This window comes from Chiloscyllium plagiosum, chromosome 13 (assembly GCF_004010195.1).
Source record: "Chiloscyllium plagiosum isolate BGI_BamShark_2017 chromosome 13, ASM401019v2, whole genome shotgun sequence".
Taxonomy (NCBI): Eukaryota; Metazoa; Chordata; class Chondrichthyes; order Orectolobiformes; family Hemiscylliidae; genus Chiloscyllium; species Chiloscyllium plagiosum.
The window spans coordinates 80410825-80433032 of record NC_057722.1 but is presented as its reverse complement, the minus strand read 5'-3'; the positions used below and the strand labels follow the sequence as shown (position 1 = coordinate 80433032).

General features: G+C 41.7%; 2 protein-coding genes across 11 annotated transcripts in view; one reads left to right on the top strand and one right to left on the bottom strand.

Annotated features, from left to right (window-relative positions):
* agfg1a (ArfGAP with FG repeats 1a) overlaps nt 1-4225 on the top strand; it is a 94835-nt gene extending 90610 nt beyond the window's left edge. For all 8 annotated transcript variants that reach the window (XM_043702847.1, XM_043702846.1, XM_043702844.1 and 5 more), the window contains 3 exons: nt 1519-1674; nt 1763-1857; nt 3550-4225. In XM_043702847.1, the coding sequence (XP_043558782.1) occupies nt 1519-1674; nt 1763-1857; nt 3550-3609 (311 nt within the window). In that variant the 3' untranslated portion in view covers nt 3610-4225. The remainder of the gene's footprint in view (nt 1-1518; nt 1675-1762; nt 1858-3549) is intronic.
* A 5063-nt stretch (nt 4226-9288) lies between these two features.
* The window catches only part of LOC122556235 (thiamine transporter 2-like), an 83388-nt gene continuing 70468 nt past the window's right edge, over nt 9289-22208 (bottom strand). For all 3 annotated transcript variants that reach the window (XM_043702838.1, XM_043702839.1, XM_043702837.1), the window contains 3 exons: nt 19067-19259; nt 10764-10905; nt 9289-9951 (listed from right to left, as the gene is read on the bottom strand). In XM_043702838.1, coding sequence (XP_043558773.1) covers nt 9805-9951; nt 10764-10905; nt 19067-19259 — 482 coding nt within the window. In that variant the 3' untranslated portion in view covers nt 9289-9804. The remainder of the gene's footprint in view (nt 9952-10763; nt 10906-19066; nt 19260-22208) is intronic.

Sequence of the window (22208 nt, the reverse complement as noted above, 5' to 3'; positions counted from 1 at the left end):
CAGCCCAGCCCCCCTCCCATTTGTCTCTCAGCCCACTTCACCCCTCCCCCCCCATTCCTGAGGAAGGGTTTATGCCTGAAACATCAATTCTCCTGCTGCTCAGATGCTGCCTGACCTGCTGTGCTTTTTCAGTTCCACATTCCTCAGCTCTGCTGTCTAGCACCTGCAGTCCTCACTTTCTACTGTTTCTTCACTTCTCTAGTCTGAGTGAATCAGGCAGCAACTGTGCACAGAACAGCCAAGTTGTTTCAGGTGTGGACTCATAAATCAGAATCACAAGTTGGAGTGGCTTTATTACTTGTCATGTTTCATTCTGTTTCTGAATGTGTAGGTGAAAAGCTTGCAGGAGCTTCTAGGTTAACATTGATAGTCAAACAATTAATTATCAGTTATTCACCAGGAAAGCATTTTGCTGCATAAGATTGTGTTTTATCATTTTGCAGCACTGTGTACTGCCAAGGTAATGTGCTACTTGATTTTAAATGCTCTTAAATCTTTTCTTCAAGATTCATTTTTCTAACTATGGTGTAAATGCGCACTGCTGACAGCTACCACAAGCTTAGTTCAAGAGTTCTATTTTGATAGCGTCTTTCATCACCACAACTTGTTCTAAATTATAAGAAGGAATTCTTGTGGTTCAAATTGCATATGTTTGATGGGGCAAAATGAGTTGTTCAGAATTGGGCTCCTGCTTTTTGGTAAATTACAATTTTGAAGGCCCTATTAGTGATTAAGACTCAGTTTCTATGATACTGCTATTTTTCTATGGTTACATATTGATTTAACTTGCTCCATGTTAATCAGTCATTCACAGGAAATCGGTGCTACAAGAAACACAGGCATTTGTTACTGATCACAAAGTGAAAGGTGCTGGGCTGTCTCCTTGTTACCAGTTCTAATGACAGTATACTTCGGTTTGTCATTAAGTATTAGTAGTCCAAATGTTGCCCGAGATACTCAATCAGGCCAGACCAAATAAGGTCAACAGCTTTCTTCGAGTCATAGTCATAGAGATGCATAACATGGAAACAGACCCTTCGGTTCAAGATGACCAGATATCCAGCTTCTTCTATTGAACAAACTTTCAAATTGAATTCAATTTCGCACACTACCAAGGGGTGACATTTGAAGATGTGTGCTCTACTCTTGATTACATATTCAGTAATATTCCTACCACTCTCATTTCAAAAGATGCTCAATAACATATGTCAATCTTATGCAAATGTTGAGAATATCACATTTATTTTTTGGATTGTATGCTCGTAATAGCTGTTCTGAACATTTTTTGTTTTTCTATTTTGAGCCTTTAACATAGCTGTTTAAAAATTGTATATTGCTCAACATATTGTGTTGTTTGTGCTCTAGTTTAAAGCAAAATCAGCACTCCTACTCACCCAGTCATGTGATTGCTGTCCATTTAAGCAGGTTAGAAGAATCTTTTGTAAAGTCTTCTGTAGATTGGGAATGAGTCTTTTGAGCTTTCAGCTAACTTGACTTTTTCCTTTCTTTGTGAAACAGTAAGCTTTGGAACAGCGTCAATGAGCATGCCAACATTGTTTGCCAGTCCAGCAGGATATACCCTTCCCACCAGCTTTAGTGGTGGCTTCCAGCAGCCTGTCTTATCTGGCCCTGTGACCTTTCCACAGCATTCAGCATTTCCACAGCAACCAGTTGGTAATATCAATAGAATTTCTTGTCTTTGCATTGTTTTTCCAATTATAAACTCTCCTCTTGTTAAATGTTTTGCTTTTTATTTCTTCAGGTGGAGGGTTTGGTTCATTCGGGCAACCGAAACCGATGGTCATGCCATATGGTCAACCAATGGCAGCGTCGACAGTGTCGAGTAATCCCTTTCTGGTAATGTCAATTTTTGTTTTTTTTAAAATATCTTTTCGTCGCTGATCTATTCCAGAACTTTCTCTGACAGTGGACTATTCCTAGCTTTCCATTTTACAATATTAACTACAACATGTACTTACACGGACGTTTACTGCAACAGTTCCAGGAGCAGCTCAGCACCACCTTCTGAATGGTAACTGGGGATGGGTTGTAAATGCTGGGCCCGCCAGTGAGTGAATTTTTAAAAATGGGAAAAGAAATTAATCCTCTACATTTTTGATTATGCATGCAAAGGAAGATGTAAATTAATATAAAACATTGCATATTAGCTCTCAGTGCTCCTTTTGGTCTAAAAATTTGAGTTCCAGTAACATTTGTGAAGATTTTAAAGGCATCTTGAGTCTTTTGTCCCAGTTAGAGTCATAGAGATGTACAGCACAGAAACAGATCCTTCGGTCCAACTTGTCCATGCTGACCAGATATCCTAACCCAATCTAGTCCCACTTGCCAGCACCTGGCCCACATCCCTCCAAACCCTTCCTAGTCCTTTACCCATCCAGATGCCTTTTAAATGTTGTAAGTGTACCAGCCTCCACCACTTCCTCTGGCAGCTCATCCCTACACGTACCACCCTCTGAGTGAAAAGGTTGCCCCTCAGGTCTCTTTTATATCTTTCCGTCTCGTCCTAAACCTATGCCCTCTAGTTCTGGACTCCCCCACCCCAGGGAGAGTCTTTGTCTATTTATCCTATCCATGCCCCTCATGATTTTATAAACCTCTATGAGATCACCTCTCAGCCTCCAACGCTCCAAGGAAAACAGCCCCAGCCTATTCAGCCTCTCCCTGTAGCTCAAATCCTCCAACCCTGGCAACATCCTTGTAAATCTTTTCTGAACCCTTTCAAGTTTCACAACATCCTTCCAATAGGATGGAGACTAGAATTGCACGCAATATTCCAACAGTGGCCTAACCAATGTCCTGTACAGCTGCAACATGACCTCCCAACTCCTGTACTCAATACTCTGACCAATAAAAGAAAAATGCCTTCTTCACTATCTTGTCTACCTGCTTTGTTGTTTGTACACTAATCTGTTGTTAACTAGACATTTTCTCGAGGTTGAATTATTGAAAATAAATCTTTGAATACAGTATTGTAATAATGTTCTAATATTTGTGGTGATGACAGCAAAGCTGAAGCTGTTTGTAGGAAGAATGCAAGTTTAGATGGATCTGTTTTGAAGCACTATGGTGGATGTGTGATGAGAAATAATATTGCCGAGTACTGACTTAGGACATTTTGTTTTAAAAAGTATTTACTAAAACAGAACAAATTTGACATGGGTGTGTACGTATGTGGCTTATGAGCAATAGACACTTGTTAGAAATGGGACAAAGTGAGGACTGCAGATGTTGGAGATCAGAGTCAAGAGTGTGATGCTGGAAAAGCACAGCAGGTCAGGCAGCATCCGAGGAGCAGGAAAATCGGCGTTTCAGGCATAAGCCCTTCATCGGTCAATTCTCCTGCACCTTGAATGCTGCCTGACCAGCTGTGCTTTTCCAGCAGCACACTTTCGACTTCTTAGAAAATGTCCTGATTTACTCTGAATATTTATTCTTTGAAATTTATTCTTTACTGTTCTCATGTTAGAGATTTTTTTTTTTAAAAATCACATCATGTTTATTGTCGATTTCTTGTTATCCTTCCCACAGGCCGGAGCTCCAATGGGGCAGTTTCCAACAGGAAGCTCCTCAACCAACCCATTCTTATAGCCCATTCAGTTACTGTCAGGAGTGTGATGTTGATGCGTGACGTCTCCAGATCTCTCGCACAGTTGTGTTGTTCACTGATCTTAGCTTTAATCAGAAGAGTCTCTAAAGCCTGTATTTTATATAATGGGGTGATATTTGAAGAAAGGAAGGACTTTCCATCCGTCCTTTATTTAACCATTATTTGGTAAGAAGGTTCAAGATGTAGCCATATCATGTATATTGAAATGGGTTAATGTTTAAGTTATTGCACTTCTTTCATTGCTCTGCAGTACTGTACATATTTTTTTCTTAGAAATTAGCTAGTTGTGCAGATCAGTATTTGTAATTTAACACATTTATGTTAATGTGAAATGTTACTGAGCAGAAAGAATCGTAATAAAGTTGCTGTATCTATAAGGATGAAATTGCTGTAACATTGACCTTTTAAGTTCTAGTTTTAGATAAACTCGGTTATTCATTTGGTGACTGAAAAGGAGATTTTCTTTCTCAGAGGAAAATTCTCTTATTTATATTCTGAGTATGTAGAAAACTGCATCTCTGCCTAATAAAGAAAATCATGTTTTGCTACAAAGTTTGCAATTGACAAAATAAATACAATATTAGTAAAAATCTCCAAGAAGATTTTAATTGCTGTATTTTTGTGATTGTTGTGTTGTTATTACATATGGAATTGAGTGTAGAAAATGTTTAATATATAACTGACTACTCAAATAAAAGCAAAATGCTGCAGATGCTGGGGAAATCTGATATAAAAACAGAATGCTGTAGAAAGTCAGCAGACCTTGCAGCTTCTGGGCGAGAGAAACAGTTAATGTTTTGAGTCTGGTATAGCTCTTCTTTGGAATGATGTGGAGGTGCTGGTATTGAACTAGGATGGACAAAGCAACAAGTCACATGACACCAGGTTATAGTCCAACAGGTTTATTTGAAATCACAAGCATTAGGACCGCTCATCACCTGATGAAGGAGCAACACTTCAAAAGCTTGTGATTTCAAATAAATCTGTTGAATTGAATCATTTATCGTCATGTGTATCCAATATAAAATATGGGTAAAGTGTGTAGCATCGCCCTGCACAGGCACCATTCACATTAACGTAAAATAAAAGTGAAGAAAGGCAACTTAAAGAGAGTCCAGTTTTTCCTTCTCCACCACTACAGTCCCCGCTTCAGGCTTCACCGTCCCATGCCATGCTGCTGCCAGAGTGCCAGGTTTCACAGGCCAGCTGACTCTGGAAGACACCATCGCCACCTTCCTATCAAAGAGCTTTCTTTATTGGGTAAGTCTGAGCAACAACTAAACAAAACTGGAAAAAAAGAAAAGTTTCTGTAAATAATTGTTGGACTATAACCTGATATTGTGTGACTTCTGACTTCTTTGGAACAGAATTCATTGATAGTGAAGTAATACAAACAAATGCAGCTTCTTGCTTTTAATTTCCTGTTAAACATTATGGTCTATGTCACTTATAAAACATTCCATACTCTAATTTGTTAAAAAAAACTTAATGCATTGGATCATTACACGGGACTATGATGATGTGGCTGAGAGAGGAACAGGATTGGCTGCTCCATGTTCTAGGGTTTCTTTGTTTTAGATGAGGTAGAGAGGAAGGTAAAAGAGGTGGTGGCGTTGTGTTACTAATCAGGGAGAATGTCACATCTGCAGTCAAAGAGGAAATGCTGGAACTTCATCCACTGAGACAATATGGGTGGAGCTCAAAAATAAGATGGCTGCAGTCTGTGACGAAGCTGTTCCTTTAACAAGGTTAGGTGGTCCTTGGGTTTTTTTTCCAGAGACATTGTAAACGACACAGGTTCCGAAATATCTGAGGTTGGATGGATTTTAGGGCCAATTTGTTTATAGCTAACAGATACTGCCTCAGGAAGAAGGCTTTCAAGTTTTGGAAGAAAATCTTGTGTAATGAAAGGGGAGTGGCCAGTTCTAGCAGCTCAGCTTTTCTCTGGGTTTAGTTTTAAAATGCAGCAATGAGTGTGTGAAGAAAGGCTGCTGGACTCTCTCTCTCTCTGTCTCTGACTTCTCTCCTGTGAGAGCTTGTTTGATTTTCCTTTTCTGCCAGGGGGTGTTTGTGGGGATTGTTGCAAGTATTTTGGATCAGCATCATTAAGATGGGATAGAGTGTTGGGTTGTCGGATAGGATAAGTTAGTCGGTATTCTGTTTTCTGTTTTTTATGTTTCATTCAGCAATTTTGTAAATAAATTCCGTTTTGTTTAAAACTTAGTAGTTTGACCAGCCGATTCTCTCCTGGGATATCCACTGTACACTTCCTTAAAACAACTAGCAAAGTTCAGGGGTCTGGCTTGGTCCATAACAAATCACTCTGGGATTATTACTATAGGCACCTCAACAGCCACAAAGAGGGACAAGTATGTAGGCAGGTTATGGAAAGATACAATAACAACAGAGTTGTCAGAGTGGGTGTCTTTAACTTGTCCATTATTAACTGGGACTTCCTTAGAGCAGAGGCTTAGACAGGGCAGAATATGTTAAGTGCACCCAAGAGGGTTTATTGAAACAGTATGTGGATAGTCAAACTACAGGAGGGGCCATATGGAACTTGTATTGGCAAATGAGCCTGGCCAGGTGACTGACCTTTCTGTGGGAGAGCATTTTGGAAACAGTGATCACAATTCCTTAAGTTTTGAGATAGCTGTGAATGAGGATAAATCAAGGCTTTGCAGGAGGGGAGAGCAAATTATATCAGTAAAATGTAGGAGCTGTGGGGTGTTAATTTGGGAGCAGCTGTTGCCTGGTAAGTTTCCATTTGACATGTGGAAGTTGTCAAAAAACCTACAGAGTCCAACACCGGAATGTTCCAGTAAGGAAGAAAGACAGGGACCCTTGGATAATGAGGGAGGTTGTGAATTTAGTCAAAAGGCAAAAAGAATCATATGTAAGGGTTAGGAAGCTAAGATCGGACAGGGCCTTTGAGGAATACAAAGAATGCTGGAAGGAACTCAAGCAGGGAATTAAGAGAACAGGAGGGGCCATGAAATAACCTTGATAAGTAGGGCTAATGAGAATCCCAAGGCATTTTATACGTAAATTATAAACAAGATAATAAATAATGAGAAGGTACGGCCACTCAAGGATAAAGGACGGAACTTGTGCTTGAAGGCAGAGGATGTGGGCAATATCCTAAAAGAGTACTTTGTGTTGGTATTCACCCAGGAGAAGAATATGAAGGGTAGAGAATTTGTGTGGTGCAGGCTAGGGAATTTTGAGATCTAGAAAAACATTGTTAGAAATCTTGAAGAACATTAAGGTGGATAAGTTCCTAGGGCATGATGGTATCTACCCCAGGTTATTGAGTGGCAGCAGATCTTTATATCCTCACTCTCCAATGGAGAGGTCTTGGAGACTGATGAGGAGTTAATGTTGTTCCCCTGTTCAAGAAGCAAAATAGGGATAATCCAGGGAAACTATCAGCTGGTGTGTCTGATGTCGGTTGTTGGGAAGCAATTGGAAAGATTTCTTAGGGATAGGATTTACATGCACTTAGAAAAGCATGGCCTAATTAGGGAAAGTCAACATGGCTTTGGGCGGAGCAGGGCCCTACCAACCTTTCAGGTAGTGAGTTCTGGATTCCCACCATCCTCTTGGTGAAAGAATTTCCTATTGAATTCATTCATAGTCATCTTTTTGTTAACCAGGGACATAGAATATGAATTAATTAAGGGAAAGCAATGACCTTGTGGTATTGCCACTAGACTATTAATCCAGAAACTTAGCTAATGTTCTGGAGAAATGGGTTCAAATCCCACTATGTCAGGTGGTGAAATTTGAATTCAATAATGAAACTGGAATTAAGAGTTAATGATAACCATGAAATTATTGTCAATTATCAGGGAGAAAAAACTTATCTGGATTCATTAACATCCTTCAGTGAAGAAACCTGCCATCCTTACCTGGTCTGACTCACATGTGACTCCAGACCCACAAGAATATGGTTGCCTTTTAATTGTCCTCAGGATCATTAGGGATGGGTAATAAATATTGGCCAGGCCAGTGATGCTCACATCCTGTGAATGATTTTATTTAAAACAATAATGGGAATAAGGCCTTCCTATCTGCTAAAATCATTTTTTCTCTCTCTCTTCTCATGCCTAGTGGCAAATGAGGCAAATAAAGCACATGTTTACATTTGTTTCCATGGTTAGATTTTCCTGGAACAGATCACTAACTTGGCACTCGAGATTATAGCTTGAGGGGCATCACCCTGCATCAAGCTTGGATTGACTAGAAGAGACAAAAAAAACCTGCAGATGCTGGAATCCATTGTAGACAGGCAGGAGGCTGGAAGAACACAGCAAGCCAGGCAGCATCAGGGGTGGAGAAACCAACGTTTTGGGTATAACCCTTGTCTAGTCCTGAAGAACGGTTATACCCAAGATGTTAATTTCTCTACCATCTGATGCTGCCTGGTTTACTGCGATCTTCCAACTTGTCTGGACTGATTAGAAGGCACTTTGCTGTTCCTGCCTGCTATAGGCATATCACACAGATGTCTACACAGTTGTTGGCCAACCTGATTACTCACTACATAATTCCTAATCTCTGACCTTCTCTTGAAAACAGTATTAATATGGCTGGCTCACCCAGGGATGTCAGTAGTGAGGAATTCAGAAATGGTAACACTGTTGAATGTCAAGGGGTAATGGTTAGATTCGGTCTTCGAGACTGTCTAGCGTTTTTGTGAAACCAGTGATAATGTTATTTGCCACTTATCACCCTGGAGACCTGAATATTGCCCAGGTTTTGTTTCATTCAAACATGGACTGCTTCAGTTTTGAATGGTGCTGGACATTGAGCAGTCATCAGCGAACATCCCCATTTCTGGCCTGAGGGTAGAGGAAAGCAGCAGATTTTGGATGGGCCAAGGACACTAATCTGAAGACCTCCAGCAGAGATGTCCAGGAGCTGAGATGACTGACCCCCAACAACCACACAATCTTTCCTTTGTGCCAGGCATGACTGTTAGCAGCAGAGAGTTTTCCCCAATTCACATTGGGAGTGCTGCTGAACAAAGAGACCTTGGAGTGCAGGTTCATAGCTCCTTGAAAGTGGAGTTGCAGGTAGATAGGATAGTGAAGAAGGCATTTGGTATGCTTTCCGTTATCTGTCAGAGTATTGAGTACAGGAGTTGGGAGGTCATGTTGTGGCTGTACAGGATATTGGTTAGGCCACTTTTGGAATTCTGGTCTCCTTCCTATCGGAAAGATTTTGTGAAACTTGAAAGAGTTCAGAAAAGTTTCACAAGGATGTTGCCAGGGTTGGAGGATTTGAGCTATAGGGAGAGGTGAATAGGCTAGGACTGTTTTCCCTGGAGCATCGCAGGCTGAGGGGTGACCTTAAAGAGGTTTATAAAATCAAGAGAGGCATGGAGATGATAAATAGACAAAGCCCTGGGATGGGGGAGTCCACAACTAGAGGGCATAGGTTTAGGGTGAGAGGGGAAAGATATAAAAGAGACCTAAGGGGCAACTTTTTCACGCAGAGGGTGGTATGTGTATGGAATGAGCTGCCAGAGGATGTGGTGGAGGTTGGTACAATTGCAACATTTAAAAGGCATTTGGATGGGTATATGAATAGGAAGGGTTTGGAGGGATATGGGCCAGGTGCTGGCAGGTGGGACGAGATTGGGTTAGGATATTTGGTCAGCATAGACGAGTTGGACCGAAGGGTCTGTTTCCATGCTGTACATCTCTATGACTCCAGTTTTGCTGGGGCACCTTAATGCCATAATCAGACACTGCCTTCTTGGCAAGGGCTGTCATTCTCATATCATCTTTGGCATTTAATCTGACATTAATGGATAAAGGAGCTAATGTAATCATGTGATCAGGAGCTGAGGGATTGGAGGAGAGGGTGGGAGAAGGGGGCAGCTTATTTCAAAAGATTTCCTTGCTCAATTTTGTCTGATGCCATGAGACTTCATGGGGCCCAGACTCCAGAATTTTGAGGACTCCCAGGACAACTCCCTCCTGACTGTATACCACAGTGAGGCCACCTCTGCTGGCTCAATCCTGCCAGTGAGACAGGACATACCTGGGGATAGTGGTGTGCAGGACGTGATATAATTATGTCTTAATCTTTTTCCTCTACAGCAGCACATCATTTAAAGAAGATTGGTTAAAAAGAAAAGCAAATGTTGGAAGATTTATATATGATAATCACAACGCTGTAATTTCTCTCTCATTTCTGGAAAGAGAGGTATTTGTACTGACAATCTGTGCCCGTCTGTTTGTAAAAAGTGTGTAGATTCCTCTGATTAGGAAAAGTCCTGCTATTGCTGCAAAGTAACTTCCCCAAATGAGAACCTGCAAAAGAAAAACAGCCGTTTAGTTTATTGCTGGTCTTTCTGGATATTTCCAGCTTGGTTCAGTGGAAAGGTTACAGCCGTCTTCCAAAAAGCCAGCTTCCACGTCCCTAAGACAGGCTTCAATGTTCACTTGTTTTCAAAGTTAAAAATCACACAACACCAGGTTATAGTCCAACAGGTTTAATTGGAAGCACACTAGCTTTTGGAGCGACGCTCCTTCATCAGGACAATCACCTGACGAAGGAGCGTCGCTCCAAAAGCTAGTGTGCTTCCAATTAAACCTGTTGGACTATAACCTGGTGTTGTGTGATTTTTAACTTTGTACACCCCAGTCCAACACCGGCATCTCCGAATCACTTATTTTCAGTAATAGTTACAATCTGGCTATTATTAGATAAAATAAGCATTGACATTATCCCTGCTGCATTTAACTGAAGGTGTGGGTGTCAATGTGTTGCTGTATCAGCCTCAGTAAATACCATATGGTGCCTTATTTGCTCTGTCTGGAGGTGGCTCTCTCCTGAAGAATTGAGCACAATCTGGATAATGGCAGGTATTGGCGTTGGTTTGTACAACAGGCTCGATCTGACATTGCCTCACTCCAGGCTTGTGACCAGCCTGTGCACTTGTGTTTTCTTTTCATCGTTCTGAACAATGATTTTGTTTTGAAAATTCTTTTTGAATATACAATAACTGAGAATGTTAGAGCTTTAAAATTGTATGATACAAGCAATGAGAAAAAGTAACTGTAAAGAAATGAAACAATTGGAAGCAAGTCCTCACATACGTAGAAATGGATATTGAATGCACCTGGGTGATAATATCCAAAGCTAGGCCTCTTGAATCAATCACAACAATGGTTAGGATGGTTTGGAGTATCAAGGCCACCGTAGAGTTGATGCCAAACACTAATGCATGATGCCCCATCTCCAAGTTAGCTGCTATCTGAAACCTAAATTTAGAAAACACAATCTTCTTAATAATGTTAAATCTGCATATTGTAATCATTGAAACTAATGCTATATATTAGATGGTATAAATAAGTGCTTGTTTGTGACATATTCCCAATTCCACCCCTGAACTAATTATCAGACTCTAATGCTGTTGATTGAGAGAGGTTTTCAAGTTGGACAGTGTATGTTCCCAGAGGTGGCAAAACAGCTTTAAACGAAGAAATCTGTATTTTTCTTTAAGTCCAAGAGCTTTGTTCCAAGAGCAGAAATATACCACACAGCACTTCCAGCCAGCTTTACCATTCAATAAAGTCACTGCAAATCTGCTTGTGTTTTCAAGTCTAATTTCCTGTTTGCTTCAGCCCACCCCTTGATAACTATTGTCTTCCAGATCAATCAAAACCTCAAACTCCAGTGGAGCACAGGGTCAACGTGGGGGGAGATGGAGGCCCAGTGAGTACATCCTGGGCATTTGGTTCAAAGTTGGATTTGAACGTAGAACAGTACAGTATAGGAACAGGCCCTTCGGCCCATCATATCTATGCCAACCATGGAGCCATTCTAAATTAATGGTTTACATCCCTTTTGTTTAAAGCTCTTTTGCCACCTCTGGGAACATAGTGTCCCACTTTGTGTCTGTCTAAACGTCTTTTCGATGTGCTGGCAAATCTTTTCCAAATGCAATGTTAGAGTAAAAATCAGATTCACATCGTGGATTAATAGCCTTTAAGTTAAAAGTAGCCTAATTAAAAAAAGGTGGCTCCCTTATAGTTATCTATTCAGACACCGAAATCCCTTGTCTGAATGGGGTGTTGATTACTGTAGTAGGAGGTAAGACTAAAATGTGCATTGAAGCTCGATGTCAGAAAGAGATTTGGAAACCACGTGGCCAGTAGAAAGTGCAGTCAGAGTGAGGGAGCCTTCACTGTGTGAATCAGACACTGATTTAGCATATCTGAGAATGTGGTTCAAAGTGGGAACTTAGTGAAGGGGAAAGAAGGTGGTTAGATTATAAACTTTATTGCAAGAAGTAATTCCTCTGGATCGAGGGGCAGGGGGACTCACAGTGAGGTCAGCAACAGACAGACATCATGAATCACATGCAGTGGGAGCACAGTGTGTCACAAAGCTAGACTCTTTTTTTTCTAAAAGCTGTTCCTTGGCTCAAGGAGACTCTGTCCTTGATTTTTTAAGAGGGACAATCAGTCTGGTTTGGTACAGAAATGAAAAGGATTTTGAGAGGCCTTTTGTTTATATGTAAACAGATGAAACTTCAGACCAAGTTTTAGGTCAGGTTTTAGAAGTGACCTGTATAAAGAAAGGGGAGTGGTCACCTCTCTCGCTGAGCTGAGCAGTTTTAGTTCAGTCCCGAACTGGGAAGTTCAACAGGGAGCTGTATGGAAACTCGCTTTTCTGCCTTTCAAATTCAACCTGTAAGCATGTGTTCCATTTATACTGGTTTTTAAAGGGAGTTTACTTATTGAAGTTTACTTACTTTGAAGTATGAGGAAAGGCTGAGGCACTTGGGATTGTTTTCATTGGAGAAAAGAAGGTTTAGGGGTGACTTGATAGAGGTGTACAAGATGATTAGGGGTTTAGATAGGGTTGACCGTGAGGACCTTTTTCCACGTATGGAGTCAGCTATTACGAGGGGGCATAGCTTTAAATTAAGGGATGGTAGGTATAGGACAGGCGTTAGGGGTAGGTTCTTTACTCAGCGAGTCGTGAGTTCATGGAATGCCCTGCCAGTAGCAGTGGTGGACTCTCCCTCTTTATGGGCATTTAAGTGGGCATTGGATAGGCATATGGAGGATAGTGGGCTAGTGTAGATTAGGTGGGCTTGGATCGGCGCAACATCGAGGGCCAAAGGGCCTGTACTGCGCTGTATTCTTCTATGTTCTATGTTCTATTAGGACTGTTATGCATATTCGGAACAGCATAATTAAGTCTAGTTTGGATAGGCTGAGTTCTGTAAGGCTTCTTTATTCTGTTCTTTGTGTTTCATTGTGTAATTTTGTGAATAACTTTTTGTCTGTTTTAAAATCTAGTAGTCAACCTAGCTAACTTACTCCGGGTAATGTTCACTGCACACTCACTGAAACAGGTTACAAAGTTATGGTCTGAGCTGCCTGTTTAAGAATGTTTTGAGTGGTCTGGCCTAGTCCATAACAGATTCAGGGCTCTTTGCGGGATTTTAAATAGTGAGTGGTTGGTGCTAGTGTCTTTATTTCAGGTGTTGGTTTGGTTGGGTAGACAAAGTTTGGGATAGTAATGGCCCTTTCAGTCACCAAGTGTTCCTGGATGTGGATGCGATGACTTTGGAAATTTTGCAAAAAGCGAATAAGACCAAGTTACAAGAGTGAGTAGAGAAGCTGGAGGAATTGGAACTGCCTGTTCCTGTGAGGAAAGGACAGATGATTACAGCAGTAGCTCAGCATTTAAACTTGCTGGAGAAACCATCAGAATCTATAGAGATGGCAAGAATTCAATTGCAAATGAAGCAGCTTGAGTTAGAAGCAAGAGATGAGGAAATGGCAGCATAAATGAAACAGTTTGAGTTGCGATTATCAGCAGAAGCGAGGGAAAAAGACAGAGCAGAGAAAGAAAAAGAGAGAGCTTTTGAACTTCAAAAACTGACACTTAAAAATGAACGACAGCTTAAAAGGCTGGAGATAAAGGCTGAGGATAGGCTCAGTGAGAATGAGCAAGCCCCTGGTAGTCAGAAGCCGAGTGAGAAAATGTTTAAATATATTCAAGCATTGCCTAAATTTGATGAGAAGGATGTGGAAACCTTTTACATCACATTTGAAAAGGTGTCAAAACAGATGCAGTGGCCAGTGCCAATGTGGGTTTTGTTGATCCAAACAAAACTTATAGGTAGAGCAAGTGAGGTATTTGCATCACGATCAGAGGAGGTACCTGGGGAGTGAGAGGAGGTGAAAAAAGCCATTTTAAGTGCATATAAGCTTGTACCAGAAGCCTATAGACAATGTTTCAGGAATGTAAGGAAGGACCCCAGGAAGGATCAAACAGAGTAATTTCAATAAATGGATAAGAGCTTTAAAAAGCAAGCAAACCTATGATGGCCTTAAAGAGGTAATTACTTTGGAGGAATTCAAAAATTCACTGCCTGAAGTAGTGCAAACTCATGTGGAAGAGCAGAGAGTTAAAACAGCAAGGTTAGCAGCAGAAGGGGCTGATGGTTATGAGCTGGTCCATAAAACACGGTTTGGCTTCCAGAATCAATTTTAGTCCATGAGGGATAGAAACTGGGGCAAAGAGAAATCCTCATATGGAAAGGAAAAGGTGGATCTCAGTGAAGATCGTAAGGAGAACTTACCACAGGGTAAAAAAGAAACCCTTGAGGGGGGGGACAAAGAAATTAAAAAGCCCCGGTGTTTTCATTGTAATAAAGTGGGCAACATGAAATTAATGTTGGTGGGCAAGGAGAAAGCCAGGTGTAGAAAAACCGGACAAGCCTGGAAGTTTTGTTGGACTAATAACACAAAGCACAAGGGAAGTTAGACAACTGCCTCGGAGTGCACAAGATGATCAGAGGTTGGTTAAGGAGGAAGTGCCAGATCTGCTTAAAAATATACACATGCAAGGGTAAACCTTATTCACATAGGCTGGGAGTAATAGGTAAGGAGGTTACAATATTAAGGGACACAGGATCCTCTCAGTCTGTGATGCTGACGGGTGAGAAGATATGTACTCCTGAGGGACTACTGCCAGAAAAGGAACTTGTAACAGGAATTCATGGTGAGACAAGAAGTGCTCAATTATGTAAGATGAGGCTAGAGAGTCCAGAGAAGAGTGGAGAATTTGTGGTAGGAGTACTGAACAAACTGTCAGCTCCAGGAATTCAATTTGTCCTTGCAAATGATACAGCAGGCAACTGAAGACATGGAGAATGTTTATCCAGGCATTTTTCCTGATTGTGTGATCACAACATCACAGAGGCACAAGCTAAAGCAGGAGAGATCAAAAGGCACAGATAAGGAAACTGGCATGCGATTATCCAAAATTTCCTTCGATCGGATAAGTGGAACAGAGAAGGAGCAAGTAGGTAAACATGCCAGTGTCTTTAGCTCTACTAAGCTGATTGAATTACAGCAGAAGGATGGGGAGTTACAATAGTTATATCAAAAGGCATTTACAGAGAAAGTGAATGCATGCCTGTGTGTTATTACTTAACAAATGATGGAGTGCATGCTCCAACTTGGCATAATCAAAGTGAGTTGCAGTGACTGGAGCTCACCCAGAGTCATAGTACCAAAGCTAGATGGTACCCAAAGGTTATGTGTGGACTATCGCAATGTCAACACCATTACAAAGACTGATGCATATCCAATTCCATGGTTGGTGGACTGTGTTGAAAAAGTGGGACTCGCAACTTAGATTTCTAAGTTGGACTTGCTCAGAGGCTACTGGCAAGAACCTCTGTCAGAGAGAGCAAAGGCAATTTTGGTTTTCGTAACGCCAAATGGACTATATCAGTTCAAAGTCATGACATTTGGTATGAAAAATGTTCCAGCCACATTTCAGAGACTGACTAATAAGGTCATTGCCGGATTACCCAACTGTGGTGTATATCTGACATGGTGATTTTTAGTCATTCATGGAAGGAACATTTACAGCATTTATCGGACTTGTTCAATTGACTTCAGAAGGCAGGCTTGGTGGTAAACCTAGCTAAAAGTAAATTTGCCAAAGCCCAAATCACTTTGCTGGGCCATGTTATTGGACATGGACAAATGGCCCCACGGGATGCGAAAATGAAAGTAATTGGGGAATTTCCCACACCATCGACAAAAAAGCAGTACTACGATTCCTGGGGTTGAGTGGATTTTACTGAATGTTTGTACCGAACCTTAGCAGTGTGGCTGCTCAACTCACTGAATTGTTAAAAAAGGACAAGAAGTTTCAGTGGACTGTCAAAAGGCATCTGACAGCCTAAACACTGTGTTAACCACTGCCCAGTATTAGCCACAACGGATTACACAAAGCCTTTCAAAGCAGCTGTCGATGCCAGAGATGTGGGTGTTGCTGCGGTGCTCCTGCAGGAGGCCAGTAAAAGAATAGAAAGTCTCATCGGGTACTTTTCTAGGAAGTTGAACGTTCATCAACAGAAATATTCAATGGTGGAGAAGGAGACTTTAAGCTTGGTGTTGGTATTACAACATTTCAGTGTTTATATTACCAGCAATGCATCTGAGACAATGGTATACACTGATCACAACCCATTTGACATTTGAGGAGAAATTTAAGGACAAAAATGCCAGACTGTTTAGATGGAGCTTGTTGATGCAGCCATTCAATTTGACAATTGTGCATGTGGGAGATCGTAAAAATGTGCTAGCCGATGAGTTATCGAGACTCGAGATGGAGGCATTCGGTGGTAGGTGTACTGCAGTCTTAATTTGCTTGGGATTGTGCATGTTTACATGTATATAGTTAGTGTAGTGTATATGTGTGTTTAGAGTACTAACCGGGTTTTGAAGAGTGCAAAATGAAGCCATCTTTTGATATTGATGGTTCATTTTTTTAAGGGGGGAGGTGTCACAAAGCTAGTCCCTTTTTTTCTAAAGGCTGTTCCTTGGCTCAAGGAGACTCTGTCCTTGATTTCTTTCAGAAGGACAATAAACTGGGCCGGGCTCTTATCAGTCTGGTTTGGTACAAAGATGAAAAGGATTTTGTGAGGCCTTTTGTTTATATGTAAATAGATGAGACTTCAGGCCAAAGTGGTCAGGTTTTACAAGTGACCTGAATAAAGAAAGGGGACGGGTCACCTCTCGAGCTGAGCTGTTTAGTTCAGTCTTGAACTGGGAAGTTCAATGGGGAGCTGTGTGGAAACTCTCTCTCTCACTTTCTGCCCCTCAACTTCTACGTGTAAGCATGTGTTCCACTTATTAAGGTTTTTAAAGCAAATTTACTTATTGGGACTGTTATGCATATTCAGAACAGTATAATTAAGTCTAGTTGGATAGGCTGAGTTCTGTAGGGGTTTTTTGTGTTTCTTTGTATAATTTTGTGAATAAATTTTTGTCTGTTTTAAAATCTAATAGTCGGTCTTGCTAACTTAACCCGGGTAATTTTCACTGTACATTGACCGAAACAAATTGCAAAGTTATGGTCTGGGTCTGTCTGCTTAAGAATGTTTTGAGTGGTCTGGCCTAGTCCATTAAAAGAGAAAGTAGTGGATTGGCGAATGGGATTGATAAGTATTTCCAGCCAGTATTATAAAGTGTTTGTGTTTGGATCTCTGATCCCTTAAACATGGCTTGTTAAATACAAGCTTGAAACTGGTGTGAAAAAATACAATGTAAAGAGCTAGAGTAATTCACTAATAAATTAAATGTGACAGTGAAGGTAGGACAGTTGATGTGTGGCTGTTGCAGTATGTTGGAGCTGCTGGAAGCTGTAGTAAGAGTTTGCACCTTGAGGAATTTTGGAATTGGTTTGAGAAGCTGGAGTCCAACCTGCAGACATTGGGTCAAATCAGGGAAGGGGCAAATTACCTGGGCATTTTTCTCCAGAGGGTGATCATATCCCTCAGATTAGCTCATTCAAATCTGATCTCAGATCAGAGACAGGAGTGTGTGAATTCAGGTGAGGCAAGTACGAGGATCTAGGGGCTATTATTTCAGGAACCTGAGTTCCTTCCAACAGTTATAGGATTCTTGTAAGTTTTGTGGCAAAAGAGACTGCAGGAAGAATGAGTGAACTACTACCAATACTTGGTGTAAGGAACTACTGAAGTTGGGGAGAGCAAAGAGGAATGTAGTTATGGTCAGGGACAGTATAATTAGGGAGATAGATTCTTTTCTCGGCCCCAGGGACTGTGTTTCCTGTCCAGTGCCCGGGTTAAGGACATCTCCTCGGTGGTGGAGAGGAATTTGGATTGGGCAGGAAGGAATCCAGGTGATGTCAGCCAAGTTTGTATCAACAACATTGACCAAACTAGAGAGAAGGTTCCCTGGCCAACATCTCTGTGTCAGGCTTGCTGCAGTGAAACTCAGTGCAAGCTGGAAGAACAACACCTCATTTTTCACTTGGGGTCCCTGCAGCCTCTGGATTCAATATCGAGTTCAACAACTTTAGGGTTTGAGGCACCATCTCCCATGCCCTTACCCAATCCCCACACACCAGGCCTTGTTATCACATGGTCTGCTATTACACACAACCCATTGTTAACCACTAATAGTGCAAGTAGCAGCCATTCATTATCCCAGGCTGATTGTTCACTCCTTTGTCCAATTGTGCTCCATCTCCATCAATCGTTTGCTCCTTACTCCCTCCTCCCACCCTATCTTCTGCATTAAAAACAACCTTTTCCTAACTACTAACTGAGGAAGGGTCACTGGATCTGAAACGTTAGCTCTGATTTCTCTCCACAGATGCTGCCAGACCTGCTGAACTTTTCCAGCAATGTCTGTTTTTTGTGCCTTAAAAAAGGACAATGCCACTTTTTAAACCATTGACTCAAGTTCTGGACTAGCTGCAGTGGGAAACTCTGCTCAGGATTCACCCTCTCAATGTCTCAATAAGATTATTTCTCACCCTTCCAAAATTCCAATGGATACCCAACTTTGTACACAACATTTATAATAAATTTTCTATTAGTTTATATTTTCCAACAACAATAGATGGAATTCTACTGCCTTTGCAAGATTACCAATGAGTAAATTATTTGAAACTAGCAATTTTACAAATTGGATTTGCAAGAGATTTAAAAGAAATCCGTGAACAATTGGATTGGGACAAAATTTAAGATGTTCACATTTTGGGTGGAATTTTCTTTAGTCAGTAAGTTCCAGAATTATCAAAGTTAAAAATCGCACAACACCAGGTTATAGTCCAACAGGTTTAATTGGAAGCACACTAGCTTTCGGAGCGCAGCTCCTTCATCATCTGCTGAAGGAGCATTGCTCCGAAAGCTAGTGTGCTTCCAATTAAACCTGTTGGACTATAACCTGGTGTTGTGAGATTTTTAACTTTGTACATCCCAATCCAACACCAGCATCTCCAAACCAGAATTATCAGTTCACCTCAAAATTCAGTAAAAGAAGGTTCAATTGAAAAGTCTGGTTCTTTTCTTGACCTGACTTTTTTAATCATCATTTGAATTGTTTTACTTTCATTAAATGACATACTCACATTGCAACAGTATTCAGCAGCATGTAAGAGCCCTTGAATAAAACATAACCAGCATAACAAACCCAGATATGGTTTGACAAAGCCATGGTGTATAATATACCGCTGTTCACAGCTGAGAAGATTCCCAGTATCAGTTCCCCCCACATTGTCCAATTTACTTTGACATGTCCAATTACAAAAGAAGTAGAAGCCCCTGAAAGAACAGAAAAAGAAGCAGGGTCATTGATCACACCCAGAAATTCAGTGAAATGTTTTAGACAATGATTTTCATACCACCATACTGTTTTAACTAACAGTGGATTGTTTGTCATAATCACTGGCGTTGTAGTCTAACTATTCCCTATTGGTGGGAGTTGTGCATGGGGACCCTGCAGCATCCTTATTTAATCAGACTCCAAAGGGAAACTGAGGACTCGACAAGGCAAATGCCCTACACTCTGGAGCCCTTTGAAATCATCTGTAAAACAATGTCTTTGGCTGGTTCCCATGAAATTAAGAGTTACTCAGGAAATATTATTAAATATATAATAACCCGCTCAGTGAAATTGTTAATCAGACCCTGTATTCAGCTACACCTACCCCCGATCTTGACAAGACACCCCAGGATCTGACACCCTCACCCACCCTCTCAGGACCCAATGCCACCCTGATGTGATTCCAATCCCTAACCTGACACTCCCAGAGCCTGGCGCACCCCCTGCTCCCCACCAACCCCAGCATCCCCAGCCCCTGTGGTCCCAAAGCTGGTGTCACCCCCCTCCCCACCCCACCCTCTCAATCATACCATCAGAGCCAACCTGGTGATGCTGGCTCTGATACCTGATCCCTACCCCCACTGCCTGCCCTCTCCCCAACCTCCCCATTCCCGACCTGAGGTCTCCAGCTATTCCTCCATGTCTTATTTGACGGTTGTGGGACTCATGTGGTCAGTAAGGCAATGCAACTTACCAGTATCAATCAGTCAGTGTCATTATCAATAGATACCAGCATCATTAGAATGTGTTGTGTTCCAATAACAATCCTAAATCATTATAAAAGATAAATCACAGCTGAAACAGATCTAAACAGATTGAGCTTGGCCCACAACAGCATATGCGGTTGAAGGAAAGGTTCTGAGGAAAGGTCACCGGACCCGAATGTTAACTCTGATTTCTCTCCACAGATACTATCAGACCTGCTGAGCTTTTCCAGCAATTTCTGTTTTTGTTTGTGTATGGAATTTGTGTTTCATTCAGAAACGAAGAGATGGAACCAATCCAATCAGGTACAAATGCTTGGTTGCCAATGTGGATTTCTGAAAAACATAACCAGACTAGATCGTATGAAGTCAAGATTAGTGTGGTGCTGGGAAAGCACAGCAGGTCAGGCAGCATCAGAGGGGCAGGAAATATTGATTTTCCTGTTCTTCGGATGCTGCCTGACTTGCAGTGCTTTTCCAGCACCACTCTAATCTTGACTCTAATCTCCAGCATCTGCAGTACCCACCTTCACCGAGATCGTATGAAGTCATTTCTGCTCATGGTACTACACTGCAAAGGAACAGAAACCAGCTCAGGCCAGAATATAACCTGGAGAAAGTGAGGACTGGAAAAGGATGCCTGCCTTGGAGTTCTCCTCCTCCCTCCCAGTCCTGATGAAGGACTTAAGACCGAAACGTCCACTCTCCTGCTCCTCAGATGCTGTCTGACCTGCTGTGCTTTTCCAGTGCCACACTTTTCGACTCCGAATATAACTTGCCAATTGTACAGCGAAGAGTGAGGAGAAACTCAGACAATGTTTGTGAATGATGTTGAGTGACAGCAACAAGCAGAGAGATCAGGATAGGATGTTGAGCTTCCAAAGGGTTACATTGAAGTTTGAATTATTAATCGTGTTTGTATAACTATCACATTGACAATATCAGTTGATGTTTATCCATTTTGGATTTCTTTCTTTAAAAAAAGGAGTGTGTTGTGTTACCTCACACAGTTATTTAAGAGACTATAGGTATTAGGACTAGAATAAATAGAATAGAATAGAATAGAATAGTCTTTATTGTCACTTGAACTGGGTGCAGTTAAAAGTTTGTAATGTCACCTCTTGGCACTACCTTGGGTACTGGGTACCTAGGTACAGATATTTTAAGCGTTGTTACAGAATAAAAAAAGGGGAGCATGGGAACAAAGTTTAAAAAGTCCAGAATGAGAATAAAAGTGACCATAAAGTCCTGAAGTTCAGCCCCTCTCCACTGTGAGTCCGTGCCATCCAGCCCCAGAGCAGGAGACCATGCTGCCTCTGGCCAGGACTCACTCAGCAACACGTCCAGCCGGGCCTGGGCTGCACGCATTCCACCGCTCCCACCGCGATCCCTGGCCCGTGCTCCCAGGTGGGCAGGGCTGTCGAAAGTTGGGAGGGGGAGAAAAAAATCTACAAAGAGGAGACAAAAAATAAGGAAAAGGAAAAGGAGTCTGTGAGAGAGGAGCTCCGAGTGGAGCATCCTACTCTGCCACTAGAACTAGTTTAAATTGTGAACATTGGGCAGCATAGGCAAGTTTGGCCAAATGGCCTCTTCCCATGCTGTGGAGCTCTATGACTCGTCCATAATATCATCATAGATTCCATACTGTGTGGAAATAGGCCAATTGGCCCAACAAGTCCATACCAATCCTCCAAAGAGTAACCCATCCAGACCATACCCTATATTTACCCCTGACTAATGCACCTAACCTGCATATCCCTGGACACTATGTGGCAATTTAGCACGGCCAATCCAACCTAACCTGCACATCTTTGGATTGTGGGAGGAAACCCACACAGACACAGGGAGAATGTGCAAACTCCACACAGACAGTCACCCAAGGCTGGAATCAAACCCGGGTCACTGGTGCTGTGAGGCAGCAGTGCTAACCACTGAGCCACCGTGCTGCCAATGTCACTGTATCACAGCATGTGACCTAAGGGTTTAAAGCTGGCAGACCCCGTCTTCACTGGCACCACTGAAAGCATGCATGCCAATGGGAGTGTGCTGCTGGCTATCAGCCTGTGACTATGGTGTATGTATATACTAACAACTGTATCACATTTCCATTGAACATTTCTCATCACGTTACCAACATCTAATTCTTCTGTGAGTTAACGTCAATATTGCCCCATCTGGTACAAA